We start from the raw sequence: 16390 nt of genomic DNA on the forward strand, positions 1-16390 counted from the left end.
GTATGAATCGTAAGACCGAGGCCTCGTGTTCTGCTGAGGACCCCCCCCCGTGTTTGCTGCATATGTTTAGGTTCATGGTGAGTCCACCTCCCTGTGCTCATGCTCTTACAGCACCAGCGCCATGCAAAGTTGAAATGACAGTGGACGCAGCACTCACTCCGATGGTCAAAGGGCTTTTAAAGGTCACCGTCCACGTCTCATTGGGTTTGTGATAAAGGAGCCGCCATTAAGCCACTGTTGCTGTTTGAGGCCTTAGTCACAACACACAGTTCCAGTTTACGTGACCTTTGTGCATCCATCAAGCAGAGTTCTGACTGAGGGGCTCTGCTTTCAGTCAGGTGTGTGTCGTTGTGCAAGTGCATTTCTTTGAGACACACTCCTTCAGCTGATGATCACACAGCAGTGAGGCAGCGATCGCTCCACGGCACCCGGCTCCATCTTTAATGCGCCGCGGCGCCGCTTACAGCTCCTTTGTTGAACCTCCCACTGACAATGCTCTCTCTTCTCTCTGCAGCTGTGTGGCTCGTGAGCGCATCGGCCCCGAATAAGACTTGCACAACAGCGGAGGAAGATAAGCAGAACGTCTTTATGTGTGTTAAATTAAAGTGAGAACTCTCATCTATCACTCTCTCTGCAGCTCCCTTTGGACCCCCCACCCCCCCACCCCCCCTTTATATTTTGCTCATGCCACTCTGGCATTTGCATCTCAGACATGAACATGGATCAATCATTGCTGGGTGGAGAAAAAAAAGTGTCGGGAGTGAAAGAATGAGGAGAGGTTTTAAAAATGTCCTGATGATTGGGTGCTTGTGCAGAAAGCTTGTCGGCAGCAATTTTTCATGTCCATTTGGCAATCAGCCACTGTCTGAAATCAGCAGAGGCAGACTGTGTTTGGCTGCCGGAGACACATGTTTGGGCAGCAGGCTGGTGTGTGTGTGTGTGTGTGTGTGTGTGTGTGTGTGTGTGTGTGTGTGTGTGTTTTCATTTTATCATTAGATTAGACTCACAGGGTTTAATTAAAAACAATCATGGCTGATGAAGGTGGTGCCTACAACCGGCATAAACTCACAAGCCACACACACAACTTGGCAGACCTGGCTACACATACTATCATTACTCCCAAACGATGCCTGTTGCTCAGCCGTCAAGCTAAATTCCCCTGAACTGTGTGTGTGTGTGTGTGTGTGTGTGTGTGTGTGTGGCCTTGCCCCACTTATCTCATCCATCAGAGAATTTCCCTACTCTGTCTGTCAGTCAGCAATCCCTCACTGTCACCGACACTAGGGGGATGGAGCAGCCTGATCATCTATCGTGTGTGTGTTTGTGGGTGTGTGGGTGTGTGTGTGTGTGTGTGTGTGAGCATCCCTCTAGCAGCCAGTCACACGTACTGCTGTTGATGTCTCAGTTGGTGTCAGCAGCTCCACTTTTCATCCTAAATGTGTCGGCAGTGGGGGCTGAAAGCCTTCAAAAGACAATCGCTCTCTGGCCTTTAAACAGTTCTAAAGGCCTCTGTTGTAGTGACATTACCCATTCAGTTCACACTTCCAAACCTCCGTGAACAATGACTGCGTCCCACAATGAGTGAACCGTGTCTGGTTATGGTAACAATACGTAAACTACACGCCAGGAAGGTTTAACCCACGGCCGTTAACAAAGTGAACTGTCGCTGCCTCGTTGCTGAACAGGGTCACATCAGCCGAATGAAGCCGTCTTGTGCAGCGGAGCACGCCCCGCAGAGAACCTTGGTCTCTCGAATCATTTTTGAGCCCCTGAATTTAGGAGATGTGATGTTTTGTGACGAGCCTATCTTTCACCGTGTCTGCGTTATCGATTGTCTGCTTCTAAGCGTTTATTTTCCAGCTTTCATCCGCAGTGTCAGATGTGGAGCGCTTGCGTCAAAGACTGATGGATGGATGAATGGACACGGGACGAGTCGTAGGTCTGTGTTCATTACCTTTAGATGACGCTTAACAGCCTCCAGAAAAACTCACAAGGAATCTTCAGAGGCCACTTTCACTAAACATGCACGTGCGCTCATTACTGCGTTGAAACTGTAGTCACCAAAATGTGTGTCACTCTAAATGGGGAATTAATTCCACTGCGATAGTGGGGGCTCCAGCGACGAGGAGCAGAGGAAGATCCTTTAAATCTGATGCCAACTTTATTTGTGGGTGTCTAATGCAAAGGTGAAGAAGCATCAACCAGACAAATAATATTGATAAAGTCATGTTTGCTTCTCTGCTCACTGTATTTCCCTTATATCTCATTAGTATGTCCCTCCAGCTAATTTCACTCTCACCGCTGCTGAGCTTTGGGGAAACAATGATCAAGATGCATGTTGACCTAGAGGTGAGTCCCTGTGCAGATATTCATAATGGCCACTCCAGGGTGATGGTCTCTGCATTTTTATGTCGTCGGAGAGTTTTGTGCAATTGTTCTACACAACTTTACATTTTCCTGAATCTGCAAAATACACCCAGTAGAGCTGCAGCACCGCACCCTTCAATCCCTTCTTCCTCTAAATCTTGAGAAGTGTGAAAATAGAATTGGTTATTTCACATCTGCCCAAGTCCGAGTTGTATTGAATAGGATATGATGACATGACCGTCGGGTTCACACATGCTCAGGAATAACAAGGTGCCTTCTAAGGGGGCGTGGAGGATGGAGGCAGTCTGCAGAGATCAGGACAATAAGCCAACATCTTAATAGATGTTTATCCAGCTAATATTTGTGTTTCATGATTTCCATTTAAATCGATAGGGGTGGAGTGTAAACAGCTGTTTTGTGTGTTTTCCTGAGGGCGTGGGATAAAAAAAACCAAAAACAAATCAAACACGCAAATCAGCCTTCATCTTAATAGAGGCTTAAAGCAATATTTGAGTCTGGCAGAGTATTTGCAAAACTCAGTACAAGTTAATCAGAAGTGAAACACAGGAGCGGTTTTATTTCTTGTAGAATATAGGATCAGCTTGTACAGTGACATGATTAGTTAGTGTGTGGTACAGTGTGTAACACATCATTACTGTAGGTTGTAACATTTGTATATCTGTCAGATCCACAGGAGCATCCTGCAGAAATGTCCCCTTAAAAAACATGTGGCTCAGTATAATAACCTTCATTTCTACTTGACATTTTAGTAAACAACAACTGTGTAATACAACATAAAGAACTCAGCAGAACCTCTGAAGTCACTCTATGTGTTTGCTGTACAGAGCCTTGACTGGACTGCGTGCTGGACGGCAGGCTGGCGTCAGGGTTCACGCAGCAACCAGCTGAAGTAAGGACGTTTGGGGAGACACCTGGGAAACGTAGGACGCGCCGTAGAGAGGTAGGTTTATAGGCAGCACATTCAGACACACACTGGTTTTCAGGCAGGTGTACAACAAATCATGCACAGACAGATTGGAGACCACTCGCAGAAGCTCGTGTGACATGAAACAGGAAACACCCGATTCATCAACCTAATTAATGAAATGAATTATCTCACATTTCCTGTTGTGGAGCTGTTCAGACGTTTTTACAGAGCAGTAATATTTATCAATGCTTATTGACATGTATGAAGCCTGTTATATGTCATAGACATCCATTTAACCAGTCCTAGTTAAAGGTTGTTTAAGGGAGATTTTCCATCGTGTAGTAATAGTAATGAAACAAAACTGTAAAAAAATGAATAAAACCAGTTTAAGTTTTTAATAACACTTGGTCACACTTGGAAAAATGTCACAGCAAAATGAATTCAGTGCTTTTTTCTTCCTGCTTGGCGTGAACTGCGACTTGCTAGTGTGCAAAGCGCTGTCCTGCCAAGCAGCTAGGAGGACGCTAACGCATGCTACAGAGCTGCTACATGTAGCTCCCTGTGCGTCTGGGGCCTTCAAACCGTTTCCCTTCGGCAGCGCCTACTCCAGCAGAATAGGGGGTAAACAAAACCGCGTGGCGCCACGGGGCTAGCGGGCTGGGCTACGTGAAGCCTGCTAGCTTTGTAGCGCCGCTAGGCTAGCAGGCTTGGCTACGTGAAGACTGCTAGCCTCATGGCTAGCTCGGACCGTGTCTGGGGATAAAATTCTATCGCATGGGCCTGGAAGCTACTGGAGGTTCAGATTTTGTTGAACTTTGGCGCCAGCTGCTTATTATATTAATGCTTCTGAATGAAAATGTACAGTGACAAGTGATTGTGATGTTGAGAGCGGGCTGGGGCAGGCGGCCAGTGCGCTGGAGGAAACGTCCAGCGCACACGCAGCTGTGTCGCTGTGTCCGAAATGTGGCGGAACGCAACACAACGAGAGCTCACCACAGCGTGATGTAAAGTCTGTGTGCGTGGATTTTGTTGCAACGCTTCGATTTGTACTAAAATGAAGTGGTTTTGTTGGGAGATGTCACTGTTTAAAGCTAGTGTGACTGGGCCTAGAGTCCAAACCTCAGGTGTGCTCTCACAAGAACTTACCCGACTTTTTACTACTCTCTCTATATATATATATTCATGTAATTTTCCCACCATTCAGGCTTTTAACATTAAACACCATTAATACACAGTGCTTCAAAAACAAAACTCTATAAGCAGCCAGGAAGGTGATCTGTGGCATCATTGTTCTGTTTCCCTTTTCAAATCACGTGTTAGGTTCTTGCTTTGACGTTCACTTAAAATTACCTTCAACCTCAGCTTTTTCACAGATGTTAGAAAAAAAAAACTAAAAAAAACTAAATAAAAAGTCACAGATACTGTTGTGCTTGTGTGGCACCTACCGTCAAATCAAGATAAAACATAGTTGACCGTATATTTAATGAAAACTGTTTCCAGTGAGGATAGATATTTGTTGACCAGGCTCTTTAGTCGGGGTACAGGATGAAGCCAGAGAAGGTGCTGTACTTGTTGTTATTGCCTCCATGGGCTTTTCCGCCATCTAGTTTGACATAGACTTCGTCTCCAGAGTCCAAGTGCAGCACCGCACTGTTGCTGGCGTAGTCGTAGTTCTGGTCTGCGTCCTGAGCTATGGCGCTGGCCCGAACCTGGTGAAAAAAGGAACAAGACTCCGTGGGATAAGCAGGAGAACGCAGCAGAAATAATAAGCCAGTGCAAAAGTTCATTCATACCTGAGAGGCAAAGTGGGGGGAAAAACAGCAGTGATGCAAATATAAAAATAGCATTTGTTGCATAAAAGGACTACAATCTGCAAAATGGGAATTTAAGGGGAGGGAGAGCATAATAGAAAAGACTGGACTTTAAAAAAACAGACTCTTTTAAATCATCTGGCATCATCTATATTAACGCCGATACGGTTAAGACTCGTGTCTGCCCCTCATTCAGCTGGAGCTGTTCATCCAAACGGGATTTACGCATGAGCGCAGCTGCCTGGCGGAGCTCGGGTCTATCCCGAAACCTTCATCATCGTGCTTTAAAGTAATTAAAATGACGATTCCCAAGCATACACGGTTACATAACTCGCGTTAGGATAAGTAAAAAGGACAAGCCTTGGGCGAAGCTGTGCGCCTTTTGTGCGTAAAGGCGTGTGTGGATCAGAATATCAGATCCGATTCTTAAAAATATGTATAAAGCGGTATCTTGTTTTATGTATTTTTGATGGACTTCTTATCTTAACTGGTTCTACACACACATTAAGCAGCCTCGCAGCTGGAGGCACACAGTGCTTTGGTGTTCTTTGACGGTACCTGTCCATTTTTGCACAGGTCAGCCCACATGCTGGTTCCGTCTCCTCCGCGCATCAGCACATGGTACGTGAAGAAATAGATCCCCGGAACGTGGCAGGTGAACTTCCCGGTGTTCTGGTCGTACTGGTTCCCCAAGTTTGTAATCACGTCGTCAAACTTTAACACCTCATATCCCTCGTGCGGATTTTTCAGACCGACGTAAAACGCGATCCTGAAGCTGCTGACCGTTGAATTGGCGCCGTCCGTCTCTCCGTTGTCCGCTGCGGCTCCGTTTAACGCGGGGAACGTGATCTTGCCGTCGCCGCGCTCTCCCGGTGGCCCCCTCGGACCCGGGGGTCCCGGTTCTCCCGGCGGGCCCCTGGGTCCCGGTTTGCCCTGTCTCCCCGGCTCGCCGCGGCTCCCCTGCGCCATCGGAGGCTGTGGCGCGACGCTGTTCACGTTCTGGATCACCTCCATGGCCGTGGCGCCGCCCGGTTTGGGGCTGTACGGGTCGCAAACCATCCGACAGGTGCCCATCATCTCGTAGTAATGAGCCGAGGTTTCAGATGAGCGGAGCAGCAGCAACGGGACAGCAACGGCCAGAGCCAGCAAAACCATCGCGACAGCAGTCACCAGGAAGACCACCGACCACTTCCTCCGCGAGGTTCTGGGGCAAATGGACGACAGAAAGCCCGTGGAGCCTCTCTGGAGCGGAATCGTGACAGAGGACTGAGGGACTTTTAGGAGAAAAAAACAAATGAGATGTAGTCAATTATGTGTGCATCTCCCTGACCAGCTGTTCTAATTGGTGGCTCCGAGCCCCTGGGCAGCGACTGTGACCACGGAGCCTGTGCGCGTCCCGGCTGGATGGATGGGCGCGCGCAACCAGCTGTGTCCAGCTGTCACAGTGCGCGTCAACATGACGGGAAGAGAGAAGACTTGACCTTCAAATTAAAACATTTCCCCCGGGGCCCTCAAATATGTTATAGAAATAAAGGCGCACGTCAACTTTTTGGCAACAGGCGTTTTAGACCCAGCTAGAAATTTTTGATAATCTGTGTTAATCGAACGTCAATGTCAATATTTAATTAGAATTCTGCCTGAGTATAAGGATTTAATGGGCTACTGCTTTTCTACTGAATTCCAGAAATGTTTAGTACATTACATTATAATATGATATTTCTACAGAATTTATAAATTCATTGAGTTGAAGAAAGTAGTTAAAAATAGCTACATCTACAACATTAAAATGCAATACACACATAGAAACGATTCAATTTTAATAATAAACGGCAGATGTGCAACATCTTTGAAAATGCAGCTTTTATTTTTAAATGCTGAACAGGAAGTTATTTATTATGGTGCCACAACTTGACAACCAGAACGTCTCGGTGCCCAAAGTTCCAGTGTGCGCAGTTGGTATTAAGGGTGGCACTGAACGATTAATAGGGTTATTAGAAATGATAAATAAATGAATGAAATAATCTAAAATGGAAATAAAAGTATTTAATTTAATTAAACATAGGAATATGTTCATATTTGGCAAGTTTTTCTGTAGCTGTAGCTTTTTATGACACTACTGCACCTACCTAAATTACTTCCTAAATGAACAAACATAAATTAAGGAGTAACACAATTTCAACAGCATTCTTAAAGTCGGGTTTAACAATAAACAGCATACTCTAATTTTTGACTCAGACCACGGTGGTGCCCTTAAACATCAAACAAAATGGCCGAAGGCAGGTTTACTGTGGTGACATCAAATGTCCAACTGCATCGGTCATTTTGCACACACACACACACACACAAACACAAACATATATACACACACAGGGTTACAGGGCGAGTAAGGCAAGCAGGAGGGAGGAAAGCACATAATATATGCAGGGAATGGACCAGAGATGTCTGACGGTTGTCGACACCTTCAGCTACCAACCTCCCCATGGCTGCAGGGACATATTTGATGTCTTGTTTCATGAGCGGCAGAGCCACAGGCCTTGAATGTAGATTCTTCGGCAAATTAAAATTCTTGCTGTGAACAGGCAGTCATCACTCCATTGCATACAGATTTGTTTTAAATGCCTCTTTAGCATGTTTTGTTTTTCCTCCTATTAAGGTTGCTGGCTACAACCATGTGGTTTATGAGCACGTCAGATGAATAGGACTATTATCACTGTGTTCCAGTGGTTATTTCCAAAGAGTGCAAGCTTTTGAGACACCCACTTAACACAGTCTTTGCTCATTGGAAATAAAAGCGCCCATTGATTTTGTCCTCTAGGTTCACTATTCCCCCGAAGGACCTATAATACTTCAAAACTGCAAGCTGGGTGCTAAGCACCTGGAATTGGAGCGCAGGCCCCTCATCCACAACAGAGGCTTTAGAGCTCAAGGTGATGTGGAGAAATCTTCAGAAGCCAAAGACAAGGCTTAGCTGAAGTCCTGTGGTCACACTGCAGAAGCCCCACACCCAACCAATTGCAGCTTGTGCCCCTCTTAGCTTTAACTCCCCAGAACACGGCTCCGGCCGGGCTGCTCATGTCTGAAGGTGAGACGGCGCATGATAGAGCTGGGTCAGACAGGAAATTGAGGTTGAAATGGGCGGCCGGTCTTCGGCAATAATACAACAATCATTTGCAAAACACACCCCTTAAAAATAAGTGTGAGGAGAACAGTCCTCAACTCTGCTGCATGACTGCAGAAATGACCTTTACTCAGGATTAGTACAGTGAACTGTGTCTTAAGGCTATGGTGAGCCATGCACGACACACTGTCCACATTATGCACTGCAGCTGCTGAGATTATCCTGCCCTGGGGCACTGCAATACTTGTAATCATGCTGCATGTTGGTGCACTGCTGTGTCATAAACACAAACTATAGGATAAGACAAAGTGTTCACCTTGAGCTGCCTGCACACTTATGCAAATGTAGTTGGTATATAAGCCAAACCTAAGCGACTTGACCAACTTACCACAACTAATTAGCCCAACCGACTGTTTACAGTACGGTGGTAATCGGCCTCTATCCATTCATTTTTATCGCCATTTTCTGCTTTTCTATGCATTTGCCTACATTTACATTTTATTATTATAAGATTGTCTACCTTAGTTTTACTTTTCCAATTCAGATAGAGAATACAAAATATGCACAGAAGGTATACTCAACACTTAGTCATGGACTTCATTCTTTACTGTAATTCATGGGTCACTCAAAACCATGAAAAAAGGTGATGACAAGCCGCTAATGAAGCCCTTCCCAACTAGTGACTTGTAGCTTCCATCTGTGTTTTACTGCCAGATTAATTACTTGTGAAATTACATTAATTTTGCATCAGCAAAACATACCGTGTTGACTTAGAGTAAAATGTCACAAGGTATTATTGTAAATCCGTGTGGGAAACAGTTACTGAACCACAACAAGACAGCGATGAGAACTTGCAGCATCAGCTCCTGTCGTAACATGTGACCCTAATCCCGGACGAAGGGCACTGGAGACACCTCATCCCTTGAAAGTACCAAAGCAAATGTCTTCCTCTGGCCGTGTGCAACCGTGAGGTCCTGCCACATGTTCACACAGCTGCACCTGCTCGTCTCGCGCTAACCCTTCATGACTTCTCTGCCACAATATTTCACATCCCACCCATACATACTGTAAATCATGATTCAATACTTGGTCCTCAACAACTGGAGCATGTAATTACAGTTCTTAGCTGCAGAGGCCAGGAAATGTTAAGAGACCTTGTTGTACTATTTAAGTGAACATATTAGGTTCAGGTCACTGACTTGTTTTTGGCAAAACAGTAACATGAAACCTGTCGTCACTGGAGTAGAAAACCTCTGATTTGGTAAGATCAATGTGTTAACACACCGGGAGGCGACAGTAATCGATACCTTTAATTGAAGAATCTCAGAATCGGATATATATGTCAGGCATTGTGACCTTAAACGATGTAAACAAACATGAGGCAATGGCCAAGAGAAAGTGAAACAGAGAGGCCAGGCGAGCTTGCCTGTGGTGTGTGTTTGTATGAGGGGACACTGATGTGTCTGCGAGCCAGGGGGATTCAACCTTTTGCAAGTGGCAAAGGCAGACATGATGAAGCCATGCTGACAGTGTGTTACCAGCGGTCAGGAAGCTTTTTAACACGATTTTGTTTTTGCTTTTTTTATTCAAATCCCAAGGCCAATACACAAGATGTGTAAACAGGGAAACCAAATCAGAACAGTGTGAAAATAACTGTATTACATTATTATTATTATACATGTCAGTAAGTGGTTTCCCACGCAGGTGCCTGTATAGGCTTATATGTGGTGTGCCTCATGGCTCAGTCCTTGGTCCTGTCAGGTGCAGCCTTGTGTCTTCATGCTCTTGGCAAAAAATGTCTTTGCTTCGATATCATAGTCGCAGTAACACATATCAAAACTGCTCGCTATACTGTAACTGTATATACAGTTTCGCCAAATTAGTAACAATTCTTATCGTCCTATTTATTGTTTATCCACAATTAAATAACGATCAATAATTAACCCACTTGAAAAAAAATGTGTTTTTTGACTAGTCTTTCCCTTTGGCAATAAAGATAGCGGCAGTAACACGGGACTCCCCGTCTGCTGTATCACTTTCACTCCGCCCAGCCCTCCCTCCTCTGCTCTGCGATGCTCTGCAACAGTTTGCCCACTTCTTTATCCATTAGACACGTGACATTACAAAGTTTAAAAATGGCGCAAAACTCTACAGGTCAAGCGTTTTTTTGCTTAGTGGTTTTATTATTATTACTTTCATTAATTTTTTCAGTACCTCTGCCTTTGACAGCACCGTATATGTTAATGTTAAAACAATATAATTTACAACCCCCGCCTCCATCCCTGTGTTACAGCAATTATATTCCCCACTCATGGTGTGTTGATAAAAAAAAATATCTTTAAGCAGCCTTTTTAAATTTTTAAAATTTTTTAAATAAGTGTTTTAATTTTAAGTAACGTTAAACCCCCAATTTCACACTTTATACGGTTTTTGTTGCTCGTTATCAACAAAGTCGTTTTATTTTGTCTTTGTCTGCTGCGTGTTACAGTTTGTAGCGCTTATCGCTTATTATCTGCTGGACCCAGGTGGGGGCGTGGCCAGGGCGGGGCTTTGCCTGGGACGTCATATTATCAGGAAGAAGCGCACGAGTTTGCAGAGTGCTGAGAGGCGCGCGAGTAAGTAACTGTAAACTAGGGGAAACATAGCTGTATGTGTCATTTAAGGTTAAATTGTGTAATATAAGCTGTTGCTTTGTCTTTAACGCGTGCTTTCATGCAAATCTGTGTCGCTCCCTCGTGTGAGGAAGATTGACTTTTTCCTGGCGCGCTTACTGTCAGTTTCAAGGACAGCAAAGTGTCTCCACTTTGTGATTAATAGAATTAAGGTGTAGTTTTGGCAGTTTCAATATATTTGTCTCCTACTAATCAAGTCTAGAAACTGACGCATTGGTTGTAACTGTATCTGAACCGTAGTGACTTCATAGTGAATTCGGCACAACTCTGAATGAAAAGCTCAGGAGCGTATTCGTAGAAGTTGACGTTTTTCTCTGTTTACGGCGTGAGTCAACGTTTAGCATCAACAGCAGAAGGATGTGGCGGATTTCTGTGCAGTTAATTGCATGTTCTGTTCCTCACCCGTGGTCTGCATTAACGTCATTACTGGATATGTTGATAATGCAGAGGTGCGGATCTAGGGCAGCTGAACTGAGCCTCGCAGCTGCGGAGAATCCTAGTTGTGGGTTCTAAAAAAAGAGCAGGCATGACTGATATGGACCTTTTGGCAAAGCTACAGCTGTCTTTTAACTCCATGTTACACATGTTTTATTACTCTGGCTTCGGGTGTAGCGCTGGATAAAATAACAGCTCTCTAGTCTAGACGTAACAACTGGTGTCCACGACAAAATAACAGTGACCCCTCTGTAAATGTTCCCTCCAAACCAGCCATTTGTTGCATAAATGTACGCTGTAGTATTTTTTGCTTTTTCTGTCTCTTCTGTCTAGATCTGTCTGTGTATTATGCCTGATGAGATGTCGAGGCCTTTAATCCAAGGCAGTGGTGATGGAGGCCGTTACAGGTATCCAGAAGCCGCCACAGCTGAACCCAGCGATCCAGTTATTGGCATCCTGGGTACAGGCGACTTCTCTCGCTCGCTGGCCAGAAGGCTGGTGGCCACCGGTTACCAGGTGGTGGTGGGAAGTCGAACCCCCAAGCGAGCCGTGGCCCTCTTCCCCGAAGAGGCTGAGGTGACACATACAGTGATACTTGCACACACACATCCGCATTCACCATGTAATTAGTGTTTATGTGTCTCTCCCTGTGGTGGAAATGATGTGTTTACCCATGCTTTCTCCACAAGGGATAATAATTATCATCATCACATTGTCTTGAATACACAGGCTTTGTTCAGGAGGTGAGTCTAGTGACATTTGTGCCTGTTAGCTGTGGACAGATTTCATGATTCCAAAATATCTTTGTATTCAATTTCACACATCAGTATGATTTTTACTAACGTGCACTCAGTTTGTGCAGCGTATTAATCATTTCTGTGTCTTCCAGGTGACCTCTCAGATGGAGGCAGCCAGTCAGGCAGACCTGGTCTTCGTGGCCGTGTTTCCCGAGCACCACTCCACGCTGGTGGGCTTGAAGCCGGCACTGGCTGGAAAAACGCTGGTGGATGTTAGCAATGGTTTGCGGCTCAACCAGGAAGGGCCTTCCAACGCTGAGCAACTGGCCGACCTGTTCCCAGAAAGCTCTGTAGTCAAAGGGTTCAACACCATATCAGCCTGGACGCTCCAGGTGGGACCGCGGGATGGAAGCAGGCAGGTATGACTCCTCTTCAACCCTTTAAACTACCAAACAATTATTTATCTGACATATTTCTGTTTAGCACCTTCTTATTTCTGTTCAGGTTTTGCTGTGCAGTGACAGTCGGGAAGCCAAGAGCGCTGTGATGCGCGTCTGTCGCAGAATGGGCTTCATCCCTGTCGATATGGGTCTCCTCTCCTCTTCCCTGGAGATTGAGAACCTCCCGCTGTATCTGTTCCCTTCATGGCGCGTCCCCATGCTCTGCACGCTCTGCCTGTTCATCTTCTTCTACCTGTACAACTTCACCCGTGACGTCCTGCAGCCCTATATCACCGCAGGGAAGAGTGCTTTCTACAAAATGCCCATTGAGCTCGTTAACGTCACCCTTCCCTCGGTGGCGCTGGTGATGTTGGCGCTGGTCTATCTGCCTGGCTTATTCGCTGCCTTCCTCCAGCTGACGTGGGGCACTAAGTACAAGCGCTTCCCCAACTGGCTGGACCGGTGGCTGACGAGGAGGAAACAGTTCGGGCTGTGTAGCTTCCTGTGCGCCGTTCTGCACGCCATCTACAGTCTGTGTCTGCCGATGAGGAAATCTGCCCGCTTCAAAATGCTCAACTTGGCTTTTAAACAGGTGAGTTCATTGATTTCACGTGTGGGCGAAACTGAATGGACTCGCTTTGAGATTTAATATTTATTATCCAGGTAAAAGATAACGTGGAGGACTCGTGGGTCGACACAGATGTGTGGAGGATGGAACTCTACCTGTCTGTGGGCATCATGGCCCTCGGACTGCTGTCTCTGCTGGCTGTCGCGTCCCTTCCCTCTGTGGCCAACACTGTCAACTGGAGGGAGTTCAGCTTCATACAGGTACACACACACACACACACACACAGATTTCATGTGTGCATCGGATGCTGCAGCTTTAAAATAGGAGCATGACGCATCGCCGTGCAGGCAGACAGGTGTCATGCTAATGTCCGCATGGATTCACGCTGTGTTCCCTGAACAATGTGCTCACATGTTGTCGTAGTCACACACACAAGGGCTGTGGTTCTTGTGTTTGTCCTTGTCCAGCTGCCCCAGATTTAGTGTTAAACTTGGGCTGTGACTGAGCCATCAGGAGTGCTGTGACTCAGTGCACACACACTTCCCTCCCTCCTCCCCTCTCCCTTCTCCCCTTTTGAGCACCCCCCACCCACCCATGGGCTCCTTTTTAGCAGGACTTGATGTCCGTCTGTGCTGCTTATTCCCCCTTTCATCTCTCTGTAATCCGGTGGACGTCAGATTAGTCATGTGCCGACAGTCGGCGTGGCGAAAGGCAAGTTTCTGCCAGGCTCATCGAGACGGCAGGACAGCTGTGGGCAGCAAGTGTCTTCATGTGTGGTGTGTGCTTCATGTATGCACGTCTCTGCGTGTTGTAGCAGTCAACTTGTGTGCGTACTGTATATGAGTGGGTGATTCAGTCTCATTCACAAGTCATCCATTACACATTAGGCTTCAGCCTCGAACCCGAGGGCAGAACACAGCCCACTCTAGGTCAAACTGTGTCTCTAGCCCAGGTTGTCTGTTCAGAAATGCCAGATAGGCAGTAACTGACTCTTACAGTTGAACTGTTGGTGCTCAATAAGTTATGGAAAAGAGTCATATGAAATTGCTTTACTCTACAAAAATGACAAGAATGTGACTTTGTTTTAAGGAACAAGCTAATGCCAGAGCCAATCAGTGTTGTAGTTCTTAGCCCAGAGTAAAGAGTAAATCCCATAATAAATATATACATGATATATAATGATTTTTGCCTATTAATAATTGGAATACAATTGTGTGTTTCCCCATCGGTACTTTTTTAAAGCGCTGTGATAAACAGTCATCAGTCATGTCAAGTGGAAATAATTACAGTCCGCTCATCCCAGTTAGTGTGTGAACAATGAAGCGGGAGGCTATTTTTAACCTCTGGCCTCTGCACGAGTCAACCTTGGGAAGTTTTTGTAATTAGTGGGCCCTGTAGGTGCATCATGCGGCATCTGCACACACATGCACTGGTGTGGTTCATCTGGGTCATGAGTGGTAGCTCCATGCCTTTCCTTGGGGTTGGTAGTAGCCACAGTGAACAAAAGCAGTTGCCTGCTGTGAACTGAGTCACACTGTTAATTGTATGTTCCTTTGAAACATATGGGCTGCATGTAAAGAATAGGCTCATTATAATGGGGCATCTCCAAATGTTTTCATCTCTCCCCCTCAGTCCATACTAGGTTACTGTGCCTTGTCCATGGCCTCCCTCCACACAGTCCTCTATGGCTGGGACCGTGCCTTCACCTCGGCCCAGTACCGCTTTTACCTGCCTCCCACATTCCTACTGGTCCTGATTCTGCCTCTCACGGTCTTGCTGGGCCGTCTGGCTCTCTTCATGCCGTGCGTGGCTCAGCGACTCCGACAGATCCGCCGCGGCTGGGAGAGGAGCAGGAACATCCGCTTCACTCTGCCAGACGACAGCGGCTGCAACGGGCTGGAGGACGTCACCAACGTGTGAGAGGCATGCATGTTAGATGTGTGTATGAAGACCCAGGCCCACGGACAACTGTAAAACAAGAGCTCTTTTTCATGTGAGCGCATGAATTTAAACACCTGTCACCTGTAGCCGCAGAGAAGGTAAATGATTTAGAGACTTTAGCTGTGTATTGAAAGCTGGTCTCTAAAGTCAATGAAGAGGTTTAAGGTGTGAGCGATTGTTTCTATCAAATGAATCAGTTCTTCCTTAGAGAAACTTGACAGTACAGTAGCGTCCTTATAATTATTGCACTATATACTCAAATCAAACTTTTTAGTTTGTCTCTCTACTTTTAATTTATTGTTTCTGTTGTTACTTAAGCCAGAATGAAAGAAGAACTGTATTAGTTTCTGGTTAAATTAATGCAAAACAGTCACTGTTACAATTTGAAACACTGACGTGGCCTCGTCTTCATAGGTCAACATTTATAAATGATGATTTTAATGCTGTAATGTGTTTCCCTAAGGTGAGGTCAGTGCTTTTTTTTACTTCTTCAACACGTCTATGAAATATGAAACATCAATCTGCTGTCACAGGAGCTGTTTAAAAATTATTGGGGTAGGACAAAACCTTATGCCACACTATTTAAAAATCAAGACCATCTCTCCAACATATTTAATATTTTATTTGAAGTCTTCCAGTGAACTCTCTTATTTATCACTAAAAGGTTTCACACACAATCATATTGCACACACATCCTAACAACACAAACATATTCACACCATCTTGGCACTTGATCCAAAAGTAGAGTGGATGAAGTTTTAGAGACAGACAACCACATCTGAACATATTAGTAATGTTACAAAATAAAATAAGCTACAGCCAACATTTCATCTCACTACACTGATACCGATGTGTGATGCTGTACTTGAGTTGTGAACTTGTATTTTAAAAATAGTAGACATTTGTGTCTGCTGTGTTTCATATCCCACCAAATCATTTTTATACTGTTTCATATTCTGGTATTGTTGTTTAACTCTAATTTGCCTAGTGGAAGTAAAGTGAAACACTTGTTCACTGTGGGTACTGTTGGTATTATTAGTGTTGTATTAATACAACCTGATGAAGATGTGGTTTAAAAAATGTAAGTTGGCTGTTACACATTTTTTGTTTGAACAATGAAAAAGTTCAAATAAAAAACAAAAGAAAGTGTTCTGTTTAAAAGTAATTTGTATTGTCTGTTTCTTTACCAAAGTATCATTTTGGTAAAAGACGGACATATTTTATAAATGTAAATTAAAGTGTCATAGTTATGTCCCAATATATATATAACATGAATGGAAATATTTAGAACAGAGATTTCTAGAATGAGCAATAAAACGTTTTATACATCAGTCTTTCCTGTTCTTAATGAAATATATTACTTTGTAGACGTT

The 16390-nt window shown here is 44.9% G+C and overlaps 2 protein-coding genes across 4 annotated transcripts; one reads left to right on the forward strand and one right to left on the reverse strand.

Moving 5' to 3' along the window:
- Positions 1–1234: 1234 nt before the first annotated feature.
- Positions 1235–16348, forward strand: steap3 (STEAP family member 3, metalloreductase). 3 transcript variants are annotated; one of them, XM_041073696.2, is made up of 7 exons: positions 1235–2349; positions 3213–3328; positions 11665–11907; positions 12221–12487; positions 12573–13100; positions 13172–13336; positions 14709–16348. In XM_041073696.2, the coding sequence occupies exons 3-7, from the start codon at positions 11680–11682 to the stop codon at positions 14994–14996; spliced, it is 1476 nt and encodes a 491-aa protein (XP_040929630.1). In that variant the 5' UTR covers positions 1235–2349; positions 3213–3328; positions 11665–11679; the 3' UTR covers positions 14997–16348. The 3 variants fall into 3 exon arrangements, with proteins under 3 accessions (XP_040929630.1, XP_055360371.1, XP_055360368.1); XM_055504396.1 differs by lacking the exon at positions 1235–2349 and having other exon boundaries at positions 3170–3328; XM_055504393.1 differs by lacking the exons at positions 1235–2349; positions 3213–3328 and adding an exon at positions 10713–10839.
- LOC114867370 (complement C1q-like protein 2) lies at positions 2918–6526 on the reverse strand. Its single transcript, XM_029169999.3, has 2 exons — positions 5665–6526; positions 2918–5004 (listed from the first exon to the last, which is right to left on the reverse strand). Exons 1-2 carry the CDS (start codon positions 6259–6261, stop codon positions 4825–4827), a joined length of 777 nt encoding a protein of 258 aa, XP_029025832.1. The 5' UTR covers positions 6262–6526; the 3' UTR covers positions 2918–4824.
- Positions 16349–16390: the final 42 nt, after the last annotated feature.

Source organism: Betta splendens, chromosome 2 (assembly GCF_900634795.4).
Source record: "Betta splendens chromosome 2, fBetSpl5.4, whole genome shotgun sequence".
In the NCBI taxonomy this organism is placed as follows: Eukaryota; Metazoa; Chordata; class Actinopteri; order Anabantiformes; family Osphronemidae; genus Betta; species Betta splendens.